This window comes from Mytilus edulis, chromosome 1 (assembly GCF_963676685.1).
Source record: "Mytilus edulis chromosome 1, xbMytEdul2.2, whole genome shotgun sequence".
Lineage (NCBI taxonomy): Eukaryota > Metazoa > Mollusca > Bivalvia > Mytilida > Mytilidae > Mytilus > Mytilus edulis.
In genome coordinates this window covers 14,427,334-14,442,518 of record NC_092344.1, presented here as the reverse complement: position 1 = coordinate 14,442,518, position 15,185 = coordinate 14,427,334, and the positions used below count along the sequence as shown (strand labels likewise).

Genomic DNA, 15,185 nt, shown 5'->3' with positions numbered 1-15,185 from the left:
AAACGATGATTTGAAGATCCATTTTTCAAATAGTTTTAATGATATGAGTAAAACACATGTTTCTTTATATTTTAGGGGTAAATTCAGTAAAAAATCCCCCATTGACTTTAATGCTAATCTATGTATGGAATTAAATTTATACCTGATTTACCTTAAGAAATTAGAAACTTTCATATATCATTCACGAAAGTACAAATGTAGCCCCATCTTTTCCAACAATAAAAACACATGCGGCATTTTGGGGCATTCACATGGCCTTGTTTACAAACAATGTAGATTCGCACTGAATTCCTATACTGACCCCCATTACTTTTCAACCCTGTAGTCTGTAGTAAAAAAAAATAGTTCATTCAGCATTTTTTTTTCAACTCTAGTTTTGATATACCAAAAAATATTTATTAGAAACGTTATCTACTGAACTGAATTTACCCCTTTAGACGTACAAAATTTGACGTCCAACTCGTGAAATTATGTGGAAAGAAAGATAATCACAATTTAAACGACCGCATCTTTGATAGCTAGTGTTTCATCATTGTACCTTTTAAATCTGTTTCAAAATTATATTTAATAATTTTTTTATATCAATTTGTCTCGTTGAGTTGCATGCGGTCTTATTGACGTTTGTTTATAATTTATACTATGTTGTTGATGTTCTGCCCATTCATGATTGTAAAGACGAACTTTAATACAATACTCTTGGCATTTTGAAAATATGCCAAATAAAAAAATGTAATCATGCACGTATTCCTTTCAGTATCATTCCTTACTCAGTGGCGGATCCGGGGGGGGGGGGGGGGGTTCCGGGGGTGCGCACCCCCTTTATTTTTGCCGATCAATGCATTTGTATCGGGACATATGTTTTGCACCCCCTGCACCCCCCACCCCCTTTGCCCTGGTTTAGCACCCCCCCCCCCTTTCGAAAATTCCTGCATCCGCCCCTGTTACTTGTTTACATTTTTGGACTACCTACACAGACCCTGGTCTCAGATTTTTTTTTTAGATACCTCAATATATATACCTTAATATAACAAGGTATAAATAATAGAAAAAAGAAGAAAAAATCTGAGACAAGTGCTTGTGACTACTTACAAAGAGCCATTTTGACTGTAATTAAATATATGTGCAACTTGCTCAATTTTTAACTGGTTGCTTCAATTTAAATAAGACGTTTATTTCTTCTTCAGATTGATGGGAAATTTAGGACTGGTCAAGGGAAACCAGGCGAACTTCTAATACACATCGCAAAAGAGGAAAATGCCAGCATGATTATAACGGGATCACGTGGTTTGGGGAAGATCCGCCGTACAATTCTAGGAAGTGTCAGTGACTATGTCATTCATCATTCACATGTACCAGTGTTAGTATGTAAAGCATAAAAGTAGGTCACTGCTACCAAAGCCGAAGAAACTGTATAAACATTTAATGAATATAAAGTTTAACATACGCATTTGTTTTGAAATAATTAATTGTTATCATTTAATAAAGGTTGAATTCATTTAATTTGATTTTTCATGTTACATTTTTATTACTCGAGTTTCGAGATGCCATTTTTCAATACCAATGCACATCAAACAATACATGATTTTTTGTTTGACCACCACTTACTTATAGTGGTGCCCTTGTCCTTCTATGCATACTGCACTGTCTACTAAATTCAAACAGTTGTCGGACTTTAATTGCTATATCTGCAGATCTGGTGCTGATTTTTTGTGCGATAGTGTTTTAGTTATAGTTACAGTACTGTGTAAGTTTGTGTTTGTTTTGTATCGATTGATCGATTTTTAGTCCCTAAAACTTATGAAAATTTATAGTTATTGTACTTGTCCATACTTACAGTTTGTAATATCTTAAGTTCTGGAGCTGATAAGTGTTAAATAAGAAAATACATGTACCAAGTCAGAAATATGAAAGTTGTTATCCATTCGTTAGATGTGTTTCAGCTTTTGAGTTTGCCATTTGATCAGGGACTTTTCGTTTTGAATTTTCCTCGGCGTTTAGTATTTTTGTGATTTTAGATTTTTTTTGTAGATCAAGTATGCGTTTCGGTTAGATTGTCCGACTTTTTAATACGGAGTTACTACCCTTGGGTTAAAAAATCAAAGGAATGTGTAAATATTAAAAGGGTTTTATCTAAATATTTTTTGCCGGAATTGCAGTAAAACTTTCACACATTTTTTTGTACTGGACCTGAAAAGTAATATCTGGAAGATCAAATGTCTCACCTAGAAACGTTTTAAATGTTTTTCATAGCCACATTAAACATTAAAGGTTAGCTTTTATTTATTTAAAGAGAATGCATTTGTACTGAGTGTGGAGAAAAGAGAACTAATGTTGTGGCGAATAGAGAACTTGATGTTGTGGCTTGCTCAAAGTGAAGGCTAAAGAATATTGTTGATAACTGCTATAAGTGGCATTTAGGGATAAAACCAAATTGCCACTGGACATTACATATCTGTATCGTTTTCATTTTGTATCACATTATGCTTAAAAGAAAGGCAAAATTAATAAAAGGGACATTCAAACTCATAAGTCGAAAATATAACGACAAAGCCATGACAAAAAAGAACACTTTATAAAAGGACAAAAAGAACCACAGTACACAAAACACAAAATAGTGAACTTAAGTTTAGGGAACTCAAACTTAAATATTAAAACAGTCACACGACAGAACATTACATACCAGAGTCTCTAATCTTTGATTTATTGTTTATTTATACTACCGGTATTAAATGGTCACTGTTTAGTCACGGTTGCATCGAAACGACAACCTGTCAAATACGTTTAACTTTTCATTTTTTATGAATACACATGTTCCTTTTACATATAATCACCTACACAAAAATATGTTTTTACAGATGTATTTTTATGAAATTATTCTAAAAACATTTAATATTACTTAACCACTGTGAAAGGCATATTTTTGTTGGCTTTTAAGTATTATAATGTCAGTGACCCGTAGAAACTCAGGTATAAGCTTTCAGTAGACGGAGGTTTGTGAATTTCACATAAACACATCTAGACAACAAGGAGGTTAATAACATGGCGGGAACTGGAAAACTAGTATTGATTTCTGTAGATGGAAGTAAATATGCGGATTATGCACTTGAATGTGAGTATTTTGTGCTTAAATGTAAACCATGAATAATCTATATTTATTGTATTCTAATTCTTTTAAAAACCCAAGTGGTATAATGCTGCATAGAAAGGGATATTAAGACTACACTAGGTCACACAAGTTAGTATTTCTTGTGGTCATTTTCACTTCCGTACACATACAATATAAGATTAATAGTGTGCACATACGCTTTTACATATATAATATATATATATATATCTATATATATACGACTGGACTATCCTCATACAACGCTTTTTTGTGTAATGCCTGTGTCTATGTACAATTATTTCAGCTGAAAATGAAAAGAAGTAATAATGTTCATTCTCCCGATGTCACCTGTCTTTGTATTCTAATGCAGTTTCAAATAAACGTCATTTATTTCATGTCCCACTTTTCAGAACCTACCTATTGTTTTAATAATGTATTAAAGCTAGTTTCTCGTCTCGAAATTGCATGAAATAACTGGACATTGAGCAAGGAACAATCAATCACTCCTCAGGTCATCCTTTACACTATAATTGACGTTTGAAAGTACATTCATTAGTATGCACATAATATGTAACGAGTTAGTGACTATGAATTCCATGCTGTATAACATGTATAAATAGCTAAATGTTTACATATAAACAAAATTTGTAAATGATATAGGCAGAGGCTGCCCAAAACCAGTTCTGAATTAATGCATATTTTTATTTTTAAACGCAGTTACAAGTTAAGTTCAAGGCAACTATTCGACATACCTGAAAGATTTTATTGAAAAGATAAAAAGGTCAAGGAATTGCAACACACTATTTTTAAATTTAAAGTTCAGATTAAAACAATTTTATTTTATATGGCAATACAAGTATTTTCATTTAGAACAACACAGTGAAACGATGATGCTGCTGATCGATCTCGACTGGATAAAATGATATGCATATTGATGTTATAAAACCTTCCATAGAAGTTTAATATTTTCCAAAATTTGAAGATGATACAAAATCATTTAATCCAAATAATTGTTGGCCAATGCCAAACAAAAATGTATGTTTGAGACAAGCTTTTGAATAAAACTGAGAATAAAAATGGGAAATATGTCAAAGGGACAACAACCCGTCGCAAGAGCAGATCATGAGTTCGTAAATGTTGGCGACGTTGGCGAACATTTACACGTAATGGTAATGCGCGCAAACGTAATGCACCGATTTACACTTGAGGGGGGCAAGGGGTTTAACTGTTATGCTGTTATGGGGCAATTTAATTCTTTTTTAGCTGTTATTGTCTCACTCTTTGTTAGCTGTTATTGGGCTTTTAGTTTGTTTGTTATCTGTTATTGTGATAATGTATTTGCTGTTAACTGTTATTGAAAATTGGAATGTTAGCATTTTTTTTTGACAGTCAATATTCGGTATAAATTGAAGATCATTGGACATTGGATCATTGGGGTCTACCACTACTGATATGTTTGTCCCGTATTCAGAGAATGATTCCATTAACATATACCCATCACAGAAGTAAAGGTCCAGGACAATTCAAGTATATCTTATGATTATCCTTTGTAATAAATTCCATTTTTTGTATGAATGTGTATTTAGAATTATCTTAATTTTTTGTATGAGAATAATGTTCCTTGTTTCCCCTACGAACATATTAAATTAAAACAATTCTTAATATGACAAAAAGGAAAACATATGGCCAGGAATATCTGACAAGGATCTCAATTAAGGACTAGGTCCTAACAACCACTTAACCTTTTATATAATATGCTACATAGACTCAGCTCTGTGATTCTTATCAAAGCAGAACCAAATGCATTGTACAATGAAACTCCAACCATGTACTTGGGTCGGAAGCTGCGCATGCACATAACTCATTACAAACAAAGATTTATTTCGTTTCAAGACATTGTTTCCCTACTGAACTATGTATTCTACTTACTAGTACACTTGGTACAATAAAAAACCTGATAAAAAAAATGTTCAAATAAGGCCTTTGAAAATAGTGGAATAAATTGCTTTTGGAATGTCAAAATTTGTTCGAAGTACTTGATAAATTACATGCTTATAATTGGTGTTTTTGATTTTCTACCCTATATACCACTTTGCCTAATAGTCTTATTAAGAAAAATTTACACACCTCATTAAATGGTCATTTAGAAAAAGTCAGAATATTCAAACTCTTTTAGGTCATTTCTTTTATTAGCAACAAAGGAAGCTTCAGTCAATATATATAAACAATACACCAACGTTTCATGAGAACTGCTGAAAGCATTTTTGAGTTATTTTTGAAAGCTAGAAAATACCACCTTTTTCTAATGAATAAAATCCCTTAACTCAATAACATAAAATCTAAAATTAATAAAAATCGAAAGGGAGTTTACAACAATAGATATAAACATTTCAGCAACGTTTCATGAGAACTGCTGAAAACATTTTTGTGTTAATGTCTGAAAACTGGAAAATCACCCCTTTTTAATTAATAAAACCCGTTAACTCGGAAACGTAAAATCTAAAATTTATAAAAATTGAAAGTGACCTCATATAGATATAAACAATTCACCAAAATTCCTTGCTTTGTGAAAGCATTTTTGAGATATTATCAGGAAACTGAGAAAAAAAACCACCAATTTTATTGAATAAAAACCCATAACCCAGAAACTTAAAATCTAAAATTTATAAAAAAAAAAAAAAAAAAAGGGAGCTCACGTCAATAGATATAAACAAGTATCCAAAGTTTAATGCAAATTGGTTAAAGAGTTTTTGAGGTAATGTTCGACATGTTGACAACAGACGGACAACAGTATACCATAATACGTTCCGTAATGCCCGCGTCACACTGTCCCGATTTTTATATACGATGGACACCCGAATGCGAAAATTGTAAGTTCGTACGAAGTTGGTCCCGATCTCGTTAAAATACCCAAAAGTGACCGAAGCAAGTACGATGAATAACGAAGTCTATACGAGGGTGCCGAAAGTATATACGATAGCAAAAGATGGACATACGAAGGTTAACCGAAGACGGTATATAAGCTTCATATCTCAGCCGAAGCCTACAAGATGGATCACGAAGGCTACACGATGGTTTACGATGATGGCGCGATGGCCATACGATGTCTAAAAGACGTCGTGTACAGCTTACGATGCATTTAAATTATATGCCGAAGGCATCACGCGTTTTAAATTGTTTGATCAATATTGAATATACATTATATTGTACATTTAATTTTTGGTTTAATCATAAGACGGAAGACCGTGGGTATTTCCAGTTACTGACTAATTTGGTTGATTTCTAAAAAAATAGTTTATGTATCAAATATGCGTATTCACCATTTTCTGCATGTGTCATATACAAATATAGTGTCCATATTTGTCCCCAATATGTTACATACGAGGGGATGCCACGCTCGGCATTGCCTTGTTTGAACTGTTAAATGTTTACACTAGTCTGAATAATCACCCATAATTATGCCCATGTTTACTGATCTATCTTAAAGGTACGGTAATGGGTTCGTTGATCCCTTTTATTCAAAAAGAGCTCTTTCCAGGAGAATATCATAATAATATAGACTAAAGGAAGGATGTGGGGAAAGCAACAAATGCGGCATAACAAAATGTTTATGGAGTAAACATTCGTGTGACAACTCAGACGATACATAAAAAATCAGAATAATGAAGAAAAAGTTGGTTTCCCTATATACGTGTACTTACAGTGTTGGTATACGAGGCGCGTTTATGATTTTCATTATGTTATTTGATATGAAAAATTGACAAAAAAAATATTTTATTTGTAAAAGTAAATCCTGAGCCTGTAATACCTGCTCTTCTTGTTCCATTTGAATTAATATTAACAACGCTGTCGCCTTTCTTGTTCTCATAGAATCATATGATATGACCTCCATGTTTTGTGAACGTCTTTCTTAAATGTCGTATTAGACTGACCAGTGCATATCGCGCATGGCACTTTAAATGTATTTAAGCGCGAAAATTAACTTACATTTAGCTGGATTAATTGCCGTCGTAGTTCCATCTTGTCACCTTCGTACTTTTATTCGATGGCATCACGACGGGATTACGAGGTCTTCACGAAGTCGTGTTGCCATCGTAAGACCTTCGGGTAGCTTCGTGATTCATCGTGTAGACATCGTAATGTCAAAACTGCCCGATGGAAACGATGGAAACATAAATGCAATACGATGTTCAAAGATGCATTCCCGGTGACATTACGATGGTGAGGATGGTGATACGAACTCAATACGAACCCTCAACATCGGACGCACCTTCGGGGATTTTTTAACATGTTAAAAAATTTAGAACCCTTCCCGAAGTTGTCCCCGAAGACTAGAAAAAGTGGCCGATGGTTCTACGATGGTTAAAGATGGCACTACGAATAGTCCGATCTGGATACGATCAGTCCCGATTTTGATAATTTCCATAATCGTGTTCCCTTCGGCGTAAAAATCGGGACAGTGTGACGCGGGCATAAACGAGCGTATAAAAAATATTATAATATATTGAGTAAAACACATTCTAGATACATAAATTAATACTAAAAACATAATCATAGAAAATGGAATGCATTACAAAGGATTATATCCGTAATAAGAAATACTGATTTGTCAAAGACCGAATTATTTTAATATTTCATTTACTGTTATCTGTTTTTGTCCATTTTAATTCCTTGTTATCTGTTATGAGCCAAATCAATTTGCTGTTTTGCTGTTATTGGGACCCCCCTTGCCCCCCCTCTTTACACAATCCTGTACCAAAATGCGTTTTAATAGCCGACACCAATGGTTGAGCCTCAGCTGGCCCCTTAATTAAAAACTGTAATAGTTTGAAAATGAACGTCATAATAAACTCCGAAACATATAAATGAACTAAAATTAAAAAAAAAATAAAAAAAACACACACACAAGACTAACAAAGGCCAGAGCCTCCTGACTTGGGACAGGCGAAAAATGCTTTGAAGTTCACAATAACCGGCGCTTAGTGTCAGTTGGTCTAGTACTATAAGTTGCGGAAGTACTGTACAAAAAAATAGACATATATTTAGCATATTTGTTATGCATTATGTTTTATTTACATCATTTGTCATGCTGCTTATTCTATTCTATTCTATATGTTGTGACACTTGGATTACGCAATGTCACTTTTATCATATGTGTTTTATCCAATAAAATATTTGAATTTATAGATATGTATTTAAAATTTATAGTTTCTGTATATTTCAGTTTATGCAAAGCAAATTAAAGCACCTGGTGATAAACTGACACTACTACACATTCCACAATTGTACTCAATGAAGGACGCCAGTAAGTGTATAGATGTTGTCTTTTTATATATTTCTCGCCTGAATTTGTAATGAGTTACTTAGATCACTTGGCGTCTGTCGTCGCATTATATATATATATATATATATATATAAGTACGTCTGAGTCAGTGACAACCCTACAACAGATGTATCCATCGGATCGCCATCAATGATGGTGATACATGGCTGTGTACATAATGTATATACAACTCGTCTAAACATCAACCCAACAATGTTAGATCTGTAAATTTGCTTTCGCAAATTTTTGGTTCTTCCCTCGCCGGGATTCGAACCCATGCTACTGTGATATCGTGACACCAAATCGCCTGCACTGCAGCCGTCCCGCTAGACCACACGACCACCTGGGCTCTCAAAAAAAGAGCTTTCGCTGGCCGTGTGTTGGGTTGATGTTTAGACGAGTTGTATATACATTATGTACACAGCCATGTATCACCATCATTGATGGCGATCCGATGGATACATCTGTTGTAGGGTTTTCACTGACTCAGACGTACTTATAAATATAATTATTTTCTGTGACTGTATCTTACATTAATTTGTAGGATCCTTTACTATAGATAATTTAGCTGATCTGTAACAATAACATCTTCATGCCTTATATATCATGTACTGCAGTACGCCGCTAGATTAAAACTGATGTGGAAAGGTAACACACGGCCAGAGAAAGCTCTTTTTTTGAGAGCCCAGGTGGTCGTGTGGTCTAGCGGGACGGCTGCAGTGCAGACGATTTGGTGTCACGATAGTAGCATGGGTTCGAATCCCGGCGAGGGAAGAACTTTCGCAAATTTACAGATCTAACATTGTTGGGTTGATGTTTAGACGAGTTGTATATATATATGTTACAGTAAATAGGTGAAATTAGGAATTACATGTAATTACTAAAATTTAGGAATTACAGGTAATCCCCGATGCACTTAGTTAATACAAGTAATTCCTGAAACGGCCCAGTTATTACCAGTAATTACTAATTTTAAAATGAATTTTTACACCTATTTACTGACTGCTAAAACAAGGTTGTATTATGGTCAGGTGATCAAAAGTTATGGTAATACTAACTAAAAGATCAGTTAGTACAGTACAGTAAATTTTTAATGGTTGATTTCTATAAAAAAATATCTTGAATAAATGTGGACTTTCAAATATTTGGTTAAATCCGAGTAACTTTAGTTTTAATGCAAAACGGTTCAAGTTGAGCATTAAACAGATAATTTTGACAAATTTCAGCAGACATGGAAATCAGAAATTAAAAATTCTCCTAAAGTATAATGTTTTAATTTTTTAAAGAAAACTTTGAATTTTAAGAATATTTAGACTTACTACCTTATACAGATAAGATAACGTTATGTAGCGGGTAAAAAACTGGAACGAACTGTTATGTGCATTAGCTTCGAGATATAATTTTTTTTTATATTTTTGTTGTTGTTAAATCATTAATAAAAATGATATAGTGACATTATAATTCACTGTTAGCAGCCAATCTGGTTATATTTTGTTAAAATAGCTGAGAAACAAGGTTGATCAGTTGTGCACTTACGAGGGAATATTTGGACCTCATTGAATACGTATTCGTGTGACCTCCAATTCAACCTCTTGCTGGAGATGGGTTATCGATGTATTTAAAAGCTATTAAAGTTGTAAGGGTTTTGCAGAACAGATAGCCTACTTTTGCTGTTAATCGCAGGCTCAACAAAAATGAGGGGAAACTATTAAAATTTTAATCTAGATACTATCTTTTGACTAGTACTGTAACTTGTAAGAAGCTTCTGTCAAAATTGGGTAAAAATCCAGGATGGTTTATAAAACCTAATGTTTTAAAAACTTTAACTGCATAGTGTATGAAATGTTAACTGGAGAAAAAAACTCTAGTCCATTTATAAGTAATATACGAAAAAAAGGATTCGTTTTACAAACTTTACTTTTGGATATTAACTTATAATCATAAAAAATTGCTTCTGTCCATGTTTGGTATAAAACCAGGATATTTGGCGAAAGTTATTTTAAAGTTTTAAACCACAGTGCATGATGGAGATTTTAGTTTAACCAAATTATTAAAATCAATTTTAGATAGATATCATTGTCCTGCATGCATATATTTACAGAGTTTCAAATCCGATAAAACAACTATTTTCCAGTTTCAATTCACAAACATTAAAGAGTATGCACTTTTGATGTGCCTTATATTCCTACATCCTTAAGTAAGCTCCCTTAAAATCCCTATCTCTTTACTTTCTTATTTGGTATTTTGAATTATGTTTTTAATTTTAAAACAAAAACATCAAGTTAGTAAATAGCTGTAAAAATGACAAAAAAAATCAGTGATTACCAGTAATCACTGAAACAACTAGTAAATACATGTAATTACTAAATTGGCTAGTTATTACAGGTATTTACTGAAACGTTTAGTAATTACATGTAATTCCTAATTTCATCTATTTACTGTAACATATATATAAGTACGTCTGAGTCAGTGACAACTCTACAACAGATGTATCCATCGGATCGCCATCAATGATGGTGATACATGGCTGTGTACATAATGTATATACAACTCGTCTAAACATCAACCCAACAATGTTAGATCTGTAAATTTGCTTTCGCAAATTTTTGGTTCTTCCCTCGCCGGGATTCGAACCCATGCTACTGTGATATCGTGACACCAAATCGCCTGCACTGCAGCCGTCCCGCTAGACCACACGACCACCTGGGCTCTCAAAAAAAGAGCTTTCGGTGGGCATGTGTTACCTTTCCACGTCAGTTTTAATCTAGCGGCGTACTACAGTACATGATATATAAGGCATGAAGATGTTATTGTTACAGATCAGTGCAGGCGATTTGGTGTCACGATATCACAGTAGCATGGGTTCGAATCCCGGCGAGGGAAGAACCAAAAATTTGCGAAAGCAAATTTACAGATCTAACATTGTTGGGTTGATGTTTAGACGAGTTGTATATATATATATATATATTCTACTCTGAAACCATTTAGACTAAACGTGTAAATTTGGGCTGTATGATGCTTATGATATCTAATATATACATGTTTGTGTTTTAGTTCAGAGTGTTTTGGTCTTAACTCTTCTGCGTTAAGAAATCTGACCGCCATGGTTAATAACTGACTGAGGGGTAAAATTAATTAACTGTCATATTCTTGAAAACCACAATTGATAGGGAATAAATATCTGACATGAATTTAAGATGTCAAAATCGACCTTCTTTCTAATTACAACACAATTATCATATGCTAGATTTACAAAATGACAATATGACTGAAACCATTTGAAAACTCACTTACGATTTCTTGATTAATTTTAGGTTTTTTTTTGCATATTCTCTCCTTAAGGGGCACTAGCTCCGAGATATGTAAAAAAATAAAATATATGATTGTTTATGCCCACGCCGTAGTGGAGGGGGCATTAAACTTTCCCCTTGTCCGTCTGGACGTACGTCCGTACTTCCCAAAATTCGTTTCCGTTCTCTAACTTTAGTTTGCCTCAACCAAATGTAAGGAAATGTATCCACAAAACACAGATCAGTTTGAATTTTAGTGGCGTCACTTTTGCCGTTCTAGAGCCTTTACAAATTTTTTGTTTTTGTTTCCGTTCTCTTACTTTTGTTTTTCTCAACCAAATGTTATGAAACTTATGCACAATGCACAAAACACAGATCAAGTTAAGATTTCTGTGGCGTAACATTTTACCGCTCTAGAATTGTGCCCCTTTACAAATTGAAAAATTGCTATTTTTTTTTGTGTTTCCGTCTCTCTAACTTTAGTTTGCCTCAACCAAATGTTATGAAACTTATGTACACAATGCTGATTACCACAAAGCACAGATCAAGTTTGAATTTTGGTGGTGTCACTTTTGCCGTTCTATAGTTATGCTCAGTTACAAATGGAAAACAATATATTTTTTTGTTTCCTTTCTCCAACTTTAGTTTGCCTCAACCAAATGTTATGAAACTTATACACAAAGCTTATTACCACAAAATAAAGACCAAGTTTGGACTTTTATGGCGTCACATCTGCCGTTCTAGAGTTATGCTCCTTTACAAATGGAAAACTTGCTAGGTTTTTCGTTTCAGTTTTCTAACTTGAGTTTGCCGTAGCTATATGTTTCCAATGTATACAAAATGCTAATTACCATAAAAACTCAGATCAAGTACTTTGGATAGCGTCACTTTTACAGTTCTTGAGTTATGTCCCTTTATAACATATGCAAGCGGGGGCATCATCTGTGTCCCATGGACACACTCTCCATCTACTTTGTTCAATTATTAATGAAAGTGAAATAGTGAAATAATAATTCGCTTTTAGCGGTCAGTATGGTTACATTTTGTCAAAATAAGCTAAGAAACACTTGTAAGTGAATAATTCGACCTCATAGAATCAATATTGATGTGAACTTCAATTTAACCCCTTAGCTAGAGATATATAACGAAAGATATGCGTGTTTTAAAAGTTGTTAAAACGAAAAGAATGTCAACATCGAAAGTGAAACAAATCATACATTGTTTACCTATAATATGAAATGAAACAGACCTTGAAAATCCAATAGCACGAGTTCGCTGTTTATTTTCATCTAAATTTATGTTTATATCGTTTATATGACCGATGGCAGTCTTCAGAGGTCAATTATATTCAATTAGATGGCTCCTAGACAAAAATAGACACGAAAAACTGATTACATATTATCGAGTCTATGCCTTGTAAATTGTTTAGTTGAGAATTTTAAATATTTGGATATATATTTGAGTATGTTATAAATCAAATATGAGAAATTGAGTCAAATAGATGAACATGAATTTGACAGCCAATGTCCCTTTAAATCTTTTATCAATTTCTTAGAGAATGAATGCTTCAGTGAAAATGAAATGTGATTTTCTGTATGATTATGATTTATAAATATCGTTGAGTCCTTTGAAATTCGTTGATTTAATATTGTTGTTTTAGGTCCAGGTATCATGCAAGATCTTATGCAGAAGATGAAGGCCGGGGCAGATGAAATGAAGGCGAGATACGTTGCTAAAATGGCTGAACTAGGAGTACGTACTTCGATGATATTTGATAAATAATTGTTAAAACCGTGTAGACGGTATTGCTCAAACAAATTATTTAAATATATGTTGTGATAAGATGTTAAGAACAGTATCACTCTAACTAAATTTTAGAGTGAAACTGTTCTTAAAGGCGGTTAGTAATGTGTAAAATTTAATTCGGCCGACATGCTCACATGACTGGTTTAAGTTTGTGGGTGAATGGATTTTTTGTATGTGTTAACTTTGTCGTCTCGGTGACTCAATCACTCACTGTAAGTGTTTGAGTAAAAGACCAATCCAAATCAATAAATTTACCTTAAATTTTCGCAGAGGGACGACTGTGTAGTTTTTTTTTTTTTTTGGGGGGGGGGGGAATGAATAACTTGGGCCGGAATATAAAATTTGTACAAAAGTGAAAATAAATTTTTACGCAACAAAACCGTGAAAAAAATTAAGCATGCGTTAAGCAACCGATGAAAATATTTAATCAATCGGAAAAAATCCTTCTAACCCCCAGCCCCAGAATATTTAAAAGTCATTCTCTTATCATTGCATGCTTACAATACAAAACCCTTCGATCATGTCCAGATACAATCAAAATCAGAATTCTTTACACAACTATTTGGTCTATGATAATGCTTGTGTCTTCAAGAGATGGGCCCGCAATAGGTGATCAAACACGTACATGTATTTTGTTTACCATATTTCGTTGCTATATTGCATTTAATACCAATAGATACGACTTAAGACCAAAAAACTATGCCAATGTAAATACTTAATTCGTATAAAAAATGATGTATAAAAAACGAGAAATTTGACAAAACACTGTTAGTGAAGTTGTTTATTTTCAAAACTTCAAAAACCAAAAACTGAAACAAATGCAATATTTAGTTTGAAATTTTATTTTTTTCAGTTGCAAGGAGATGTACAAATTGGATTCGGAGATCCAGGAGAACAAATTTGTGCTTTTGCAGCTAAAACTCATGCTGCTATTATAATTATGGGAACACGAGGACTTGGTGCTATTAGGCGGACAATCATGGGGAGTGTTAGTGACTATGTACTACACCACTCACACGTTCCAGTTTTAATTTGCCACAATTAAAAGTGTCATATCATTCTTTGGAAGATTAGTATATGTGATTATATCTATAGATCTATAACCAAAACTATAAAAACAAGATATTTACATAGTACATATATTTGTGAATTTATTTTTGCTTCATTTGTATTACTACCTTATATTATCCCTTTATGGTTTTGATGTACCAAAAGAAAGATATAAAGAAAAAAATCGGAAATATTGAAATAAAAATAATAAGAGCCAACAAAATAAGATTAATGACTGACCTATTTTAGTTATATGAACAATGGTAACGGATATGGGGCTTGTTTTATTGTATTCCGTTTATTGTCATTGACATTCGATCATTTGTTTCTCGAAATAGTGATTGAAACTACAGTGAGATATAGATACAGAATGTTGTTCTTGAGGAAGGGAAATAGTTGACCCATGCTCTCAGGATTTCAAACACCTGACCGCTATGATCTTTTTCGATGAATAATTCTGTATTGTTTATCCAAAAAACAACAACCCCTCCCTCCTCGCCAAAATATTCAAACAAACAAAGTAGCATGTACGCCCACCTGTAATCTATCTATCATATTGACTTGCTCCTGTAAGATGTTATAAAGAGCACGATGTTATTACAGCTCACGG

The 15,185-nt window shown here is 33.4% G+C and overlaps 2 protein-coding genes across 2 annotated transcripts in view; both read left to right on the top strand.

Moving 5' to 3' along the window:
* The window catches only part of LOC139524738 (universal stress protein Slr1101-like), a 33,786-nt gene extending 32,286 nt beyond the window's left edge, over nucleotides 1-1,500 (top strand). The window contains exon 4 of the mRNA XM_071319793.1: nucleotides 1,185-1,500. Coding sequence (XP_071175894.1) covers nucleotides 1,185-1,376 — 192 coding nt within the window. The 3' untranslated portion in view covers nucleotides 1,377-1,500. The remainder of the gene's footprint in view (nucleotides 1-1,184) is intronic.
* Nucleotides 1,501-2,792: 1,292 nt separating this feature from the next.
* LOC139524731 (universal stress protein Slr1101-like) lies at nucleotides 2,793-14,766 on the top strand. The gene is made up of 4 exons (XM_071319780.1): nucleotides 2,793-3,109; nucleotides 8,331-8,411; nucleotides 13,380-13,471; nucleotides 14,379-14,766. Exons 1-4 carry the CDS (start codon nucleotides 3,040-3,042, stop codon nucleotides 14,568-14,570), a joined length of 435 nt encoding a protein of 144 aa, XP_071175881.1. The 5' UTR covers nucleotides 2,793-3,039; the 3' UTR covers nucleotides 14,571-14,766.
* The last annotated feature ends 419 nt before the right edge of the window (nucleotides 14,767-15,185 follow it).